The 15,924-nt window shown below is 51.0% G+C and overlaps 1 protein-coding gene across 1 annotated transcript in view; it reads left to right on the top strand.

Annotated features, from left to right (window-relative positions):
- Positions 1 to 1,006: 1,006 nt before the first annotated feature.
- LOC144735961 (myosin heavy chain, skeletal muscle-like) overlaps positions 1,007 to 15,924 on the top strand; it is a 33,306-nt gene continuing 18,388 nt past the window's right edge. The window contains exons 1-8 of the mRNA XM_078618562.1: positions 1,007 to 1,141; positions 5,960 to 6,022; positions 6,404 to 6,540; positions 8,260 to 8,512; positions 9,307 to 9,549; positions 11,020 to 11,196; positions 11,522 to 11,667; positions 11,984 to 12,074. Of these exons, the coding sequence (XP_078474688.1) occupies positions 1,007 to 1,141; positions 5,960 to 6,022; positions 6,404 to 6,540; positions 8,260 to 8,512; positions 9,307 to 9,549; positions 11,020 to 11,196; positions 11,522 to 11,667; positions 11,984 to 12,074 (1,245 nt within the window). The remainder of the gene's footprint in view (positions 1,142 to 5,959; positions 6,023 to 6,403; positions 6,541 to 8,259; positions 8,513 to 9,306; positions 9,550 to 11,019; positions 11,197 to 11,521; positions 11,668 to 11,983; positions 12,075 to 15,924) is intronic.

Here is a 15,924-nt window from a genome sequence, read left to right as displayed (position 1 = left end):
ACCCGGGCATCAAACATTTTATTTGACAATTTTTGGTAAAATTTCAGCAGTGAGTGTGACGCGTGTTGGTTTTTATCGACGAACATCTTTTGCAGGGCATGGACAAGGCGTAGTGCCCTTAGGGGCAGGGATAAGAAGCCAGGGTTTGAAGCGACATTACGAGTTGTATTTATGAATACATATTTTTTGGTAAAGACATGTTTTTGTTTCAATTCTTTCGCAAATTGTATCCCGACTGAGCTCCTGTCAGCATCGAGTCGCCACGATTTAAATAACGATCTGTTGGGAAATCACGCAGAGCAGTGCATAGCCCTCTCTGGTATTCGAGAATGTCCCGCAGAAGTGGATATCACAAGGTTACTTCTGAGGTTCCTTCTTCCAAGTGACCTCTGGTCCAGACCAATAGGGGGCAGCACTTTTGCCACCTGCTCTCCCACTGTGAGCGTCACGTGACGGTCACCCCACGACATTCTCTGAGCTGGAATTTAGTGAAATGAAGTGCAGGAACCAAATGCAATGTGATGGTTTCTTTCGTGCAGCTCTTGGTGTCTGGTCCGAGATCATCAACTCATTACATCTCGAGACCTCCGGTGTGATCACAGGCGGGGCCGTAACCCGGATTTGAACCCTGGTGTCGTGGTGCCGGGCTCAGCGTCTCTGACCTCTGAGCCACCCAGCCGCCTCCGGTTCGGTTGCTGTGCTGCCCTCTGCCGTGTGGACTCGAGGCCACTTTGAAGAGGGGAATGTCAGGAGTATCTCTATGATATCCACTTCTGTGGGACATTTCTGTTGAGATCTGCTTCCACAGACGCTTCTCCGCCACGAAGGGTCGATGCACCGTTGTCCGATCTTGCAAACAGATCTTGATCTCATGGACGTGACACTCAAATCAGAATCGGGATCATATTGCGGAAGGAAATTAGTAAACAAAAGATAAATATATTTTTGTCTACTCATTTTAATTGAACCCTAAGGGAGGAAACTTACAAGGATTTCCCGTCCACACATGGGGCACCACGGAGCCAGCGGGGATGCGATGCGAGTGACTGCACTCGGAAAGAATGCCTTCACCCCATCCTTGGCACTGCTGTGCGAGGGGTCTGGGCAGGAGATCTGTGACATTGAAAGTAAAAGGGCGGCGGTGCGACCCAGCCCAGCCATTGGCAGTTCTCGTCTTCGCATAACAATGATTCGTTTGATACGGCGTTATCGCGAGTCCGTGCAAACTGCATCTCACAATAGCCGAGGAGCCACGGGTATCAGACGGGCGCTTGGCCGGCGGCTGCCAACAACCTCGTAGCTACAACACCGAGGGGCCAAGCGGCTCGACGGCAGTGCCGACGCGAATGCAGCCTTGACGTTTCGAATTTGGTCCGTGTCTAACAATCGCCAACTTTGGTTGTGCGAAAAATCGCCCTTCAAGGAATGGAGCTAGGCAGACGGGGTGGAGTGAGTCATTTGCCTGCCGCGCGTCGCGGAGGAGATGGAACGATAATAATGATTTGAAGCTTTCGTGACTTGCAGGAATCCATACTCTTTTGTTCTTTCGGTAAAGTTACGTAGGTATAAAATAAAATAAATCACAAGCGGTCATCCTCAGGTGGAAAAAATATAATCCAGCAGTGGAACTGCTGAGGACGACCGCTTGTGTTGTGATTGAAACGTCGTGATTTATTTTATTTTATACCTACGTGACTTTACCGAAAGAAGTAAAGAGCACGATAATAATGGGCGCGCCATTAAATGGCCGTTACACCACGTGTCAATTTTAAATGTGTGTGGCCGTGTCAGCTGGTGTATGTACGGGCCTTGGCGACGGTGCACGTTTGGTTAGACCGCTGCGGTGAGCGAACCAAAAAGATATTGGTGCGAATCAATCGGGAGGCGGTGAGGTCAAATCCTGGTTGGGAACGGACTCAGGCCTATCATCCCTCACTATGGGGTCGATACAACGAGCACCACTTTGTGGGGGAAGTCCTGCGAGTAGACTCGCCTCCTCAACGTGGCAAATGCAGAATTGCCACCGCTGGCTCGGGAGATATCAGCACCGGTAGGCGCGCGGCTCCATTAGAGCAGGCAATCGCTTTGAGACGGGACTCGCACGCGGCGAGAGACACGCCGAGAGGAGGAGCACGCGGATCAGAGGACGCGACAGAAGGGAGCGAGGCTTCTTTGTGCGTGCGTCGAACCGCCTTTCGTAGCCAACCGCACGCCGCGTGACTTGCGCGGGCACACACGAGCCACTCGGGAGAGTGGAGAGGTCAGCCAAGTGTTGGTGCGGAGAGACGGGTGTCTTGATTGAGACACGAGGTGGTGACACGGCCCAGCGGTAGCGTGTTCGCAACTTGCTGTTGGCAGGTGGTTCGCGCTTCGAACCCGGCAGGTCGTCCTGTTTAATACTATATATATACACACATACTACGCACGATAATAAGTCATTTGGAACGAGCAAGGCAAGCGTCATGGTTGGAGGCGGGAGGATGATGCAGCGTGCGTGAAGCACAGGTTACGTACGGTGCGAAAGAAGTTCAACATACATATACATACAACCAACTACACACTACACTACTATAGACTACGATACACTACACTACTATACATCACACGAAACATTTACACTATTACACAATGCACTACTACACACTACACTACCTTACACTACACCACTATACAACATTGATAGCTAATTTCTTTAGATCTGTTTAACACGTAGGCTTTCGCGACCAATATCATCCATAATTGAGGTTTTTGGGTAAGATCGCGTAAATATATAAAGACGTCACATGAAAATGCGCAACGTTAAATAAATATAGACAACACGTTCCGCTTAATAAAATTTTAACAAATATTTTCTCCTACAACATCAGAGTGCAGCGCCACATTAAATACGCACTACAATGGCAATAGTTTAAAGCAATTTGAAGCATGTTTAAATTTATTTGGGGGGGGCAGAGCTTTGTGACGTCATATTTGAGGGGGGGTCTGATTTTTTGTGACGCCGTGTGACGAGGGGGGGGGGGGGGTCAAAAATCGTCCAAAATCGCGTGACGTCATTTATGGACGGCCCCCAACATGTACAATTCGAGTCACAACATTTACAATTCTTTAGACCTGCTTGTTGTGCTTTAGTTTGTTGTCCTTCCACCCGCACCGCCGATGATCACGATTGCCTACGTACGGTGCGAAAGAGGTTCAACACACATACGCACGTGCAGGTGCCGGAGCGGATAGATGCATCGCAGCCACGGTGAGAGACCGGCAGGCAGAGCGGGGAGGCAGCCCTTCATCATCCAGCAGTGGATTGACGAGGGCTGCTGCTGGTGATGACGACGACGATCACGATGACATTGACACCGGTGATCTTTAGGATCATAGGTGGGATGGACGTGAACCCGACTCTATCGTTGGCAGTAAAACAAACTCGCCTGTGATGATCTATTTGTGTCTCTTCTGTGAAGTGTCCCCTAATCCGCCCTGGCAGTGGAGGGCTGGGGCTGTGTGGGGGGGGGGGGCTCAGGGAGGGGGTGAAGGCTGTGGGCACGTCACGGCACGTTACTATGGACGGGAACTGGCTATAAATCTGGCGCAGGGGTGGAGGAAGTGTGATAAAGAACTGCAAGGGGCATTCGACATTCGGCTTCAGGTTTGGCGAGTTGTTGACGACGGCTTGAATGCTTGCGGAACTGTTGCTCACGTTGCATTGAGCGACGTAACCCTGTGCGCGTGCTTTCTGTGCGCGTGAATGTGTGGGGGAGACAAAGGCGGCCGCGGCGTGGTGCTGGCCACCCCACCCCCTCGTGTGTCGCCGTGCCGGCCTTCATAGGTGCTGCTACTCGCGAACAGCACTTGCCCCAAGAGTCTGTCAAGGCTATGTGGGGGATCTGTGTGTACGTATTTATGTGCATGTGTGTGTATGTATTTATGTGCATGTGTGTATGTATTTATGTGCATGTGTGTGTATGTATGTATTTATGTACATGTGTGTGTATGTATTTATGTGCATGTGTGTATGTATTTTTGTGCATATGTGTATGTTTATTTTGTGTGCGCGTGTGTTGGTTTCTGTGTAATTGTGTAACGCATTATGGTATTTGCGTGTATGCACACGTGCGTATGTACTTTGCCGTGTGAGTATATATGCATTTGCGTGTATCTATGTGGATGAACGTTTATGCACGTGTATGTATTTATGAATGTATGTGTATGCATTTATGGAAATATGTATGTATGTGTATGTTTCAAAGACAATGGGATATTATCGGAGCATTGTTTGTATGTTCACCACAAGCAGTGCTGTGTGTGGTTAAAGCAGCAACTTGATTCCTTAGAAAGGGTTTCTTATTTTGTGTTTGAACATCTTAATTCCGTTTTATTGCCAGAATGGGGCACACAAAACCTATTCCCATGATGTGTGTATTTCTTGGTCAGCATATTGTGTCTGTGTGACTATGAAACGTGTGTGTGTTGGGGAGCGGTAGTGTAGCAGGTAAGCGCGCTGCGCTCACGAACCCGGCGATCCGAGTTCGATTCCCGCTCGCGGCCAACACCGGCGACGATTTTATGAACCGGTCCTGGGCCTCCCCTAGGTCGACTCGGCCTCAAATGAGTACCTGGCGCGGTGCGTAAAAAAACATCGCCACTGGGGAGACAAAGGCGGCCGGGCGTGGTGTTGGCTACCCACCCCCTCGTGTGCTGTGCCGGCCTTAATAGGTGCTCGCTAACAGCACTTGCCCCTACAGTCTGTTAAGGCTACACGGGGGGATCTTTTCGTCAGTCAGTCCGTCGTGTATTTGAAATGGTCCCTCTGTCGTTATCAGTATGGGTTGCGTGAGAAGCGGCGGTGCAGTGGTTAGCGCGGTCCGCTACGACCCACCCACCACCACCACCACATTCTGAATGATGGCCGTGTAGACATTCACGTGCGTGTCTGTGTGTTTGTATCATCGTATGAGTGTTGTGTGTTGCCGTAGTGTAGCAGGTTAGTGTCCCTGCGCTCCAAACCTGGCGACCCGAGTTAGATTCTCGCTCACAGCCAACACCGGTGACGATTATCTCATCCGGTCGTGGGGCTCCGCTCGGTCGACTCAGGGTGCGGTGTGTAAACATCGCTACTGGGGAGACAAATGCGGCCCGGGCGTAGCGTTGGCCACCCCACTCCCTCGTGTACCATTCCGGCCTTCATAGGTGCTGCTACTCGCTAACAGCACTTGCCCCAACACTCTGTTACAGGCTACACGGGGGACCTTTGTCTTTGTATCGGTAGTGTAGCAGGTTAGAGCTACGCTGCGCTACGAACCCGGCCACCAACATCAGTGACGATTATCTTATCCGGTCGTGGGCCTCCGCATGGTCGACTCAGCCTCAAATTAGTACCTGAGTGCGGTGTGTAAACATCGCCACCTCACCCTCGAAGTTGGGATCCGCATCGCGACGTCGTTCGCGACTTTCCCCGAGTTCGATTCCCGCTCACGGCCCAACACCTTGAGACGAATTTCGGCCATCGCTGAACCGAGCTCGACGGAGCCTTCAATGGGCACAGCACTTGCAAACCTCCCGCGCTGTGCAAGACGACTCCACCGGGGAAGAGACAAAGGCGGCCCGGGGCGTGGGTTCTAGCCTTCACAGGTGCTCGCTAACGACACTTTGCCTCAACATTGCCCATGGGCCCCAGAGCGAAAATTTGCTTAGTTAAACGTGCAACGTGAAACATCTAATGGCCGGTGGTACCCACCCTGAGGTAACAAAAACCTTTCGTATTTTTTTGTGGCCGATAGCGGAACTCTAACCGCTCGAATGATGCCAGCTCAGGCGGTTACAGACAAAGGTGAGGCATCCGCCCAGCATTCGCGCGCCATGAAGAAGGGCCAGCGCCCGAAACGTCGCCCATTGAAGACCGCTTGCGGTCTGAGACCGTGGAGAGTGGGGTGTGTTTGTGACCGCCCGTGTGCTGTGTGCGCAGAGACATCTCGGTGAGGACATGGGTTCCATCGAGAAGAGTTCAACTCGCCTCGTACAAAAGAAGGTAATGAACGGTTCGTCGTCGTGCATTCGCTATCCGCCGCCTTCCCGATTCACATGCAAACGCCACGGTAGGGTAGCTTCCTCGCTTCACGCGTTGTCGCTCCAACGTGGCTTTTCTTCCATTGGGTAGTTCTTTTCGCACCGTTATAACGCAAAACGCGCACCGTTATAACGCGGAACATGAGCTGCTGAAAGCACGCCCGTTGTAACGGTGAACGCTCAACGTTATCACGATGAACCTGCATCATTATAACGCTGAATGTGCACTGTTATAATACTGAATACGCAGCATTATAACGTTGAACGCACACTGTGATAATGCTAAAGGGGAATGCACACCGTTATAGGGACAACACTGAAAATGTGCCCGTGTTGTGCGAAGGCCGTGCCAAAGCCGAAAGCGGTGGGAGACGAGAAGGGGATAAAAGATGCGAAGTCACCGAAGGCGCTTATCCAAATCCAGGCCACGAGTCGAGGATTCCTCGCCAGGAAGACGTTCGCGAAGATGCAGGAGAAACGGTGGGTGATGGCCCAACGGCGGCATGCGTGCGAGCGGGCATGGACCCACCGGGAAGTTATAGGTCTTAATGGTTCAATTTAGAGAATAGACTTCAGGTGACCGGGTCTCAGTGTCTTGAGACTCGGCTCCAGGAGACCGGGTCTCAGGGTATTGAGACTCGGCTCCAGGAGAACGGGTCTCAGGGTCTTGAGACTCGGCTCCAGGAGACCGGGTCTCAGAGTCTCGAAACTCGGCTCCAGGAGACCGGGTCTCAGCGTCTTGAGACTCGGCTCCAGGAGACCGGGTCTCAGTGTCTTGAGACTCGGCTCCAGGAGACCGGGTCTCAGGGTCTTGTGACTCGACTCCAGGAGACCGGGTCTCAGGGTCTTGTGACTCGGCTCCAGGAGACCGGGTCTCAGGGTCTTGTGACTCGACTCCAGGAGACCGGGTCTCAGGGTCTTGAGACTCGGCTCCAGGTGACCGGGTCTCAGTGTCTTGAGACTCGGCTCCAGGAGACCGGGTCTCAGGGTCTTGAGACTCGGCTCCAGGACACCGGGTCTCAGGGTCTTGAAACTCGGGCTCCAGGAGACCGGGTCTCAGGGTCTTGAAACTCGGCTCCAGGAGACCGGGTCTCAGGGTCTTGAGACTCGGCTCCAGGAGACCGGGTCTCAGGGTCTTGAAACTCGGGCTCCAGGAGACCGGGTCTCAGGGTCTTGAAACTCGGCTCCAGGAGACCGGGTCTCAGGGTCTTGAGACTCGGCTCCAGGAGACCGGGTCTCAGGGTCTTGAGACTCGGCTCCAGGAGACCGGGTCTCAGGGTCTTGAGACTCGGCTCCAGGAGACCGGGTCTCAGGGTCTTGAAACTCGACTCCAGGAGACCGAGTTTCAGGGTCTTGAGATTCGGCTTCAGGAGACCGGATCTCAGTGTCTTGAGACTCGGCTCCAGGAGACCGGGTCTCAGGGTCTTGAGACTCGGCTCCAGGAGACCGGGTTTCAGGGTCTTGAGACTCAGCTCCAGGAGACCGGGTCTCAGGGTCTTGAGACTCGGCTCCAGCAGACCGGGTCTCAGTGTCTTGAGACTCGGCTCCAGGAGACCGGGTCTCAGGGTTTTGAGACTCGGCTCCAGGAGACCGGGTCTCAGGGTCTTGAGACTCGGCTCCAGGAGACCGGGTCTCAGTGTCTTGAGACTCGGCTCCAGGAGACCGGGTCTCAGTGTGTTGAGACTCGGCTCCAGGAGACCGGGTCTCGGGGTCTTGAGACTCGGCTCCAGGAGACCGAGTCTCAGTGTCTTGAGACTCGGCTTCAGGAAACCGGGTCTCAGCATCTTGAGACTCGGCTCCAGGAGACCGGGTCTCGGGGTCTTGAGACTCGGCTCCAGCAGACCAGGTCTCAGTGTCTTGAGACTCGGGCTCCAGGAGACTGCGTCTTAGTGTCTTGAGACTCGGGTCCAGGAGACCGGGTCTCAGAGTCTTGAGACTTGGCTTCAGGAGACCGGGTCTCAGTGTCTTGAGACTCGGCTCCAGGAGACCGGGTCTCAGGGTCTTGAGACTCGGCTCCAAAAGACCGGGTCTCGGTATCCTGAGACTCGGCTGCAGGAGATCAGACTTCAGTGTCTTAAAACTGAGTGAGGCTTTCTTGGGTGAGAAAATCGCTATAAACATAACGGTAAATGTCTGTGTGGCGGCATTGGATGTCTGGGTTGCGCCTGCCGCCCTTCCCCCCCTACCCTGTGTGCGCAGAGATGCGGCGATGGTGGTGCAGCAGAACGTTCGAGTGTTCCTGAAGGTGCGATCCTGGCCCTGGATGAAACTTCTCTACAAGCTGAAGCCTCAGCTCAAGTCCAACGTCCCCTCGGGTGGACAAGGGGACGACTACAGCAACGACGTGGCCGCCCTCACTTCCCTAGGAGGAGGAGGAGTTGGGGAAGATCTGCAGAAGAGGGTGATGTCGCTCTTATTGCAGAAGAGAGAACTGCAGCATCAAATTCAGGCCGTGAGATCCAGAGCCGTCTTATATTAAAACACACAAACAAATGTTAAATGTTTGTAAACAAAAACATTTACTTGCATTTAAAAAAAATAAAACCTCCGATCGTCCTGTCGACGTCGCATCACGAGATGAAAGAGTCCATTTAAGGCAACCGCGCGGAGCGGTCATTTGATCAGGAAGGCAATCACGGCGATTCAACAATTGATCTTCAGGGTTTAGGCCGCGATGGAATGATCTGGCCAAATGTGTGTCGTGGAGACCCTCCACCGCCCAATGCAGCCAAACAAATTACATTGTCACTCGTACAAGGGGGTTTAACAGTGCGCTAATTATGTATTGTTTCGCGCTCACTCACTGGTGAGCCGGGGAACAATTCCCAAAACCAAATGCAGCAATGAGATACTCGGCAATGTGTTGCCAAATTTGGCGGTGAGAATGAATGATGAATCGGTATCGTTTTGACTTTAAATCTCCGCATCAAAAGACAAAGCCTGAAACAGACTGTTGGGGCAAGTGCTGTTAGCGAGCACTTATGAAGGCCGGAACGGCACACGAGGGGGTGGGTAGCCAACACCACGCCCGGCCACCTTTGTCTCCCCAGTGGCGATGTTTGCTACACACCGCACCAGGTACTCATTTGAGGCTGAGCCGACTTAGGGGAGGCCCAGGACCGATTCAGACAATCGCCACCGGTGTTGGCCGTGATCGAACTCGGGTGGCCGGGGTTCGTAGTGCAGCGCGCTAACCGCTATACTACCGCTCCCCACCTCCACACACACACACGCACGCGCGTGCAGGAGCAGGTCAACGTGACCAGCGTGGAGATGCGTTGCGGGGGACTCAAGCGGAGCAACGTGGAGCTCCAGGGCAAGGTGGAGGCGCTGACGGAGAGGCTCCAGGACGAGGAGGAGAGGTCGGCCGACCTGGAGACCCGAACCAAGAAGCTGGAGGAGGACTCGGCCAACACGAAGCTCTACGTGGAGGACCTGGAGCTCCTGTTGGTGAAAGGCGACAAGGAGAAGGTCGCAGTGGAGAACAAGGTGGGACCCCCCCCCCTCCCTCGGGGGGTGGAGCCGCGTTGGAGGCGAGGGTGGGGGGAGACACTGGGCGAGGTGGTGCAACAGATCTGTGGCCCGTCGCTTTGGGGGGAATTAGTTTTAAAGCATTCGGAATTAAGCAGAGTTGTTGGTTACACGCCTGCGGAGCACGAAACAATGTTGAGTGGTCAGCAACAAACAGCATTGTTGTAATCGATGAAGGTTAACGCGTTTCTTGTACCGAGCAAAGTAATTTTGTGTACCATTATTATTTTGAGAGTTTTTGGAAAAAGAAGTGTGGTGATCTTCAGTGTGGGTGGTAGAGTGAGTGGGTGGGTGAGTGAGTGTGTGGTGGGTGAGTGTGTGGTGAGCTGCAGTGTGGTGTGGTTGAGTGAGTGTGTGGTGAGCTGCAGTGTGGTGTGAATGAGTGAGTGTGTGGGTGAGTGAGTGTCTGTGGTTACCTACAGCGTGGTAGTTGAGTCAGTGGGTGTGATCGTGTGGCTGCGACCTTACATTTTGTGAGTTTTTTTAAATCGATGGTTGAGCGAGTAAAAAACAGTTGCTGGCTTTCTGCACGCGCGTAGAAATGTCTCTCTAGCAACAAACAAAGGTAACATCGTCCCCTTGTCAACTGAGAGACGTAGGCAGACGCAACAGCGGCGCAATGGTCGGTCAGCAAACAAGAAGTCGTCCGGTTCAATTCCAACTCCCAGCCGGGCAGTTGAAACAACGTTGCTAGTTTCTTAAATTCCGCCCCTACCACCCCCAAACCGCCCCTCCGTGTGAATGAGTTCAACGCAGCCAATTGATCGGCAGCTTGCGTGCAGTGGTGGGGTAAGAGTGTGGGTTAGAGTTTGCGGGGGAGTGGTAGTGCAGCGGGTAGCGCACTGTGCTATGATCACCTGTGAACCGAGTTCGATTCCCGCTAAGGGCCAGCACCGGTGACGATTATCTGAACCGGTCCTGGGCATCCCCTACGTCGACTCAGCCTCAAATTAGTACCTGATGCGCGCGTGAAAACATCGCCACTGGGGAGATAAATGCGGCCGGGCATGGTGCTGGTCACCCACCCCTCGTGTGCCGTTTTGGCCTTCATAAGGTGCTCACTAACAGCACTTGCTCCAACAATCTGTTAAGGCTATGTGGAGGATCTCAATATTGTTATTCTACATTACATTAATCTTTTGAATTCGACTATTAGAGATTAAGTGTGTCTTCGAACATTCCACTGAACTCAGTTACCACTTCCTGACTTTCATAACCAGTGATCAATCCTCAAAACGGTTACCGTTTTTTTTTACCGGTTACGGTTATCGGTTTTGACCGGTTCGCCGGTCACCGTTCAGCCACCCTAGTGGAAATGCCCTTCATTGTCCTTCATTGGGGACCCTCTGTCCACAATGAGGATCCTGTTCCATTCTCTTTCTGCTCATTAACGAGAACCCTACTCCGCCAACCATGCTCTACCCGCAGGCCAAGAAGCTCCTCAGCGAGGTGACTACCTTGGAGGAGAGCATTCTGAAGATGACCAAGGAGAATAAGGCGCTGCAAGAGAACCACGCGCTCACGCTGGAGGACCTCCGGGCAGAGGAGGACAAGGTGGTGGTGCTCAAGAACACCACTGCGCGGCTCGAGATGCAAGTGGACGAGGTATGGGAAGGGACTGACCTGCAGAGAAGGCGTCGCCGTTGCTGGATATACCGAGCACTCTCTTCTATGTCCAGGTGTCTTTATAGCTAGTTGGCTCCAAGAGACGAGGTTTGAGGATACTGAAGCTCGGGTCTCGGTACCTCGAGAGTTGTGCGTGTGTACGTTGGGCTTCTTTCGAACCGTGCGTAGCCAATCGAGCTGATAGGAGGTGTGAGAGAGTTAGGCTAGCGTCAGTGCTTCGTGCTGGTAGTCGTGGTGATAATAATGATGAGGTCCCTTCCGTTCATCGTCGTCAGTTGAGTTGGTTCTGCGTGGACCACCGCAGGTGGAGGGTGCCCTCGAGAAAGAGAAGAAGGTTCGTCTGGACTTGGAGAGGGTCAAGCGAAAGCTGGAGGTTGACCTTAAGCTCCTGGAGGACACGATGGTGGAGATGAATAATGGGAAGCAGCAACTGGAGGAGAAATTGAGGAGGTGAGATCGAGACAAGAGCTCTTACAATTGGCATTTTGAGATCCAACTCAACGAGACCGGGTCTCAGGGTCTTGAGACTCGGCTCCAGGAAACCAGGTCTCAGAGTCTCGAGACTCGGCTCCAGGAGACCGGGTCTCAGGGTCTTGAGACTCGGCTCCAGGAGACCGGGTCTCAGAGTCTTGAGACTCGGCTCCAGGAAACCGGGTCTCAGAGTCTTGAGACTCGGCTCCAGGAGACTGGGTCTCAGGATCAGTGTCTTTAGCAGCCGAGTGTATGGGTGCTCATGTTTGCGTGTGCGCATTGTCTCCATTGACAGGAAAGATTTTGAAGTTGGGAATCTCAGCAAAAGCCGTGGGGAGGAGATGACCCTCACATCCCAGCTCCAGAGGAAGATCATCGATCTTCAGGTCCCGCCTTGCATCTCACCAGTGTTCACCTGCTGAGCCACCTACGCGTGTCCCACATTACGTGAATTTTTTCAATGATGCAAATTATTTTTTTAGAGATAAATTTGACTTCATCATAAATAATAATAAATTCACAGCATTACGTCAATCCACTGCTGGATGAAAACCTTACGCCATGTAGGCCACACCTTCGCTTCTCCAAGACAGGGACTCCTCTATTTACTAACGAGTTAGGTTCCAGATGCATGTTCATGAGTCCATTTGTCCAACTTTACTCCTGTCGATTCCAAACATGTTGAACGGCATGTACACTAAACATGGGGAATGGCTTTAAGAGTTTTAAATTTCCTGCAGTTGTAGATGCCACTGGTTCTTTATGTTCTGTAGATGTAGACACCACTGGTTCTTCATGTTCTGTAGATGTAGACACCACTGGTTCTTCACATTCTGCAGATGTAGATGCCACTGGTTATTCACGTTCTGCAGATGTAGATGCCACTGGTTCTTCACGTTTTGCATATGTAGATGCCACTGGTACTTCACGTTCTGCAGATGTAGATGCCACTGGTTCTTCACGTTCTGCAGATGTAGATGCCACTGGTTATTCACGTTCTGCAGATGTAGATGCCACTGGTTCTTCACGTTCCGCAGATGTAGATGCCACTGGTTCTTCAGGTTCCGCAGATGTAGATGCCACTGGTTCTTCACGTTCCACAGATGTAGATGCCGCTGGTTATTCACGTTCTGCAGATGTAGATATCACTGGTTCTTCACATTCTGCAGATGTAGATGCCACTGGTTCTTCACGTTCCGCAGATGTAGATTCCACTGGTTCTTCACGTTCCGCAGATGTAGATACCGCTGGTTATTCACGTTCTGCAGATGTTGATGTCACTGGTTCTTCACATTCTGCATATGTAGATGCCACTAGTTCTTCACGTTCTGCAGATGTAGATGTCACTTGTTCTTCATGTTCTGCAGATGTAGATGCCATTGGTTCTTCACGTTCTGCAGATGTATATGCTACTGGTTATTCACGTTCTGTAGATGTAGATGCCAATGGTTCTTCACATTCTGCAGATGTAGATGCCACTGGTTATTCATGGTCTGCAGATGTAGATGCCACTGGTTCTTCACGTTCTGCAGATGTAGATGTCACTGGTTATTCACGTTCTGCAGATGTAGATGCCACTGGTTATTCACGTTCTGTAGATGTAGATGCCAATGGTTCTTCACATTCTGCAGATGTAGATGCCACTGGTTATTCATGGTCTGCAGATGTAGACACCACTGATTCTTCACGTTCTGCAGATGTAGATGTCACTGGTTATTCACGTTCTGCATATGTAGATGCCACTGGTTCTTCACGTTCTGCAGATGTAGATGCCACTGGTTATTCACGTTCTGCAGATGTAGATGCCACTGGTTCTTCACGTTCTGCAGATGTAGATGCCACTGGTTATTCACGTTCTGCAGATGTAGATGCCAATGGTTCTTCGCGTTCTGCAGATGTAGATGCCACTGGTTATTCACGTTCTGTAGATGTAGATGCCAATGGTTCTTCACATTCTGCAGATGTAAATGCCACTGGTTCTTCACGTTCTGCAGATGTAGATGTCACTGGTTATTCACGTTCTGCAGATGTAGATGCCACTGGTTCTTCACGTTCCGCAGATGTAGATGCCACTGGTTATTCACGTTTTGCAGATGTAGATGTCACTGGTTCTTCACATTTTGCAGATGTAGATGCCACTGGTTCTTCACATTCTGCAGATGGAGATGCCACTGGTCCTTAACGTTCTGCAGATGTAGATGCCACTGGTTCTTCGCATTCTGCAGATGTAGATGCCACTGGTTCTTCATGTTTTGCAGATCTAGATGTCACTGGTTCTTCATATTCTGCAGATGTAGATGCTACTGGTTCTTCACGTTCTGTAGATGTAGATGTCACCACAGCCATATATTGCGCGGCGGTTGAACTTACGACTGGACGTATGGACAGGTTTGTTCATATCTCTGAAAGTTTGTAAGTCGAATGTCCGTAATTTGAGGAGTCCCTGTATAATTATCTGAAATCTAATAATAAATAATTACAACTTGTAACGCGGCACCGCACAGCTTTCGCTCGCTGTCGGGCTACTATCAAAGGTTTGTTCATGAAGCCATCCAGATATAACTCTTTGGTTCTTTCGGTAAAGTCACGTATAAAGATAAAATAATAAATTAAATAATAGCATACATGCTATTATTGCTATTATTTAATTCATTATTTTATCTTTATACGTGACTTTACCGAAATAACCAAAGAGTAATTCCTGCAGTCACGAAAGCTCCAAATTAAGATCCATCCAGATATATAAACATAGACGTAACTTCAACCGAGAAGATGGAAACAAATTGAGCAATCATTGGAATGATGTTATTAACCAGGTAAAGCCTTAACTGCGTTATGGTTGTTGCCTTCATATCTAAATCTCCAGTTTCTTCAGCATCCCACTCCCAGCCCCGCCCACCCCCTCGGCATCACTTCTACGTCCCCTAAGCGCTCTCGCAGCCCCCCCACCCCCCTCTCTATCTCTCCCCCCTTGCTCCTCCCCCCTCTCTTACCTATATAGCCTCTTGTCACGGCAGCCCTTTCACCCACTTCAGCAATTGTGTCTTGCTGTGGTTGTCCCACCTGATGACGGACTGCTTGCGTTGCACCCGGAACGTCGTGATTTAATTTATTTTATTTTATTTCATACCTACGTGACTTTACCGAAAGAAGCAAAGAGTATGGATCCCTGCAGTCACGAAAACTTCAAATCTAGATTCATCGGTATTTTCTTTCGACGTTACGGGAGGAAAGCCATGCAGCGTGAGGGGGCACCACTCTTATCGCATACAGGTGGGAAACGGGTGGAGAGTGACCAACACTTGGCTGCCACGGCAATCACGTTATCCGCCAACCCTCGCCGCCGGAGTGCCGGGTTACAGGCCACGGGTGGCTAGTGTGATTAGCCGCGGCCTCCTCTTCTTTGGTCCTGACCGCCCCTTAATGACGCGTGTTCTGGCACACCGCACAGTCTCGGTACCAGCTGTTCCATCCTTGTAAATGGGTTGGGTTTTTTTATCGTTTCTAAATATAGGCGTCCGGTTTTAACGAGCGCCTGGATGACTGCATACATTTCCACTATGTCGGATGCCCTTTCGTAATCCACAGGGGTCTGGCACAATAGTAACTGATATTCCTCTTTGTCTTTTACAGAGTTTTGATTGATTACATCTTCCCTTGCGCTGCTCCACTTTGGAATTCCCTCCCACTCTGTAATTCCCCCCTCCAATCGTCGTGACAGAAGAGTACCATATCAAGGATGGAGCAGTGATCGGCCACTGCGTGACGAAATCCTGGGTTACAATCCCGTCCACGGCAAACATCGATGTCCCGTGGTTCCTTTGCGTTGCTTGTTTTAATCACAGGATTACTACTGTTTAACACGACGTAGGCTTTCACGACCAATATTATGCATAACAGAAGTTTTTTGGGGTTAAATCGCGTGAATATAAATGTGTATACAACGTTGGCTGTCCGCCTGATGATGCCGTTTGTAATTACTGGCGAAACGTCACGGTACTCGAATTGTAAATGTTGTAGTGAGTTTATTCTGCAACACACAACCCGTGTGTGCTGAACTAGTATACTACAGTTTCCACTACACTATACACTACACTATAATTGTAAATGTAGTGGGTTTACACTCCTAAACAGAATTACTACTATACTAGTAATGAATGTCTACGTTTTGTTTATGTGACAAACCCCTTTACTAATCGGCTGTGTCGGGTGGTGGTGGGTTTAACGACACAACAT

Source organism: Lampetra planeri, chromosome 58, assembly GCF_965212315.1.
Source record: "Lampetra planeri chromosome 58, kcLamPlan1.2.h2, whole genome shotgun sequence".
In the NCBI taxonomy this organism is placed as follows: domain Eukaryota; kingdom Metazoa; phylum Chordata; class Hyperoartia; order Petromyzontiformes; family Petromyzontidae; genus Lampetra; species Lampetra planeri.
Note: the sequence above shows the minus strand (reverse complement) of the source record. Positions and strands in the feature narration are given on the sequence as shown.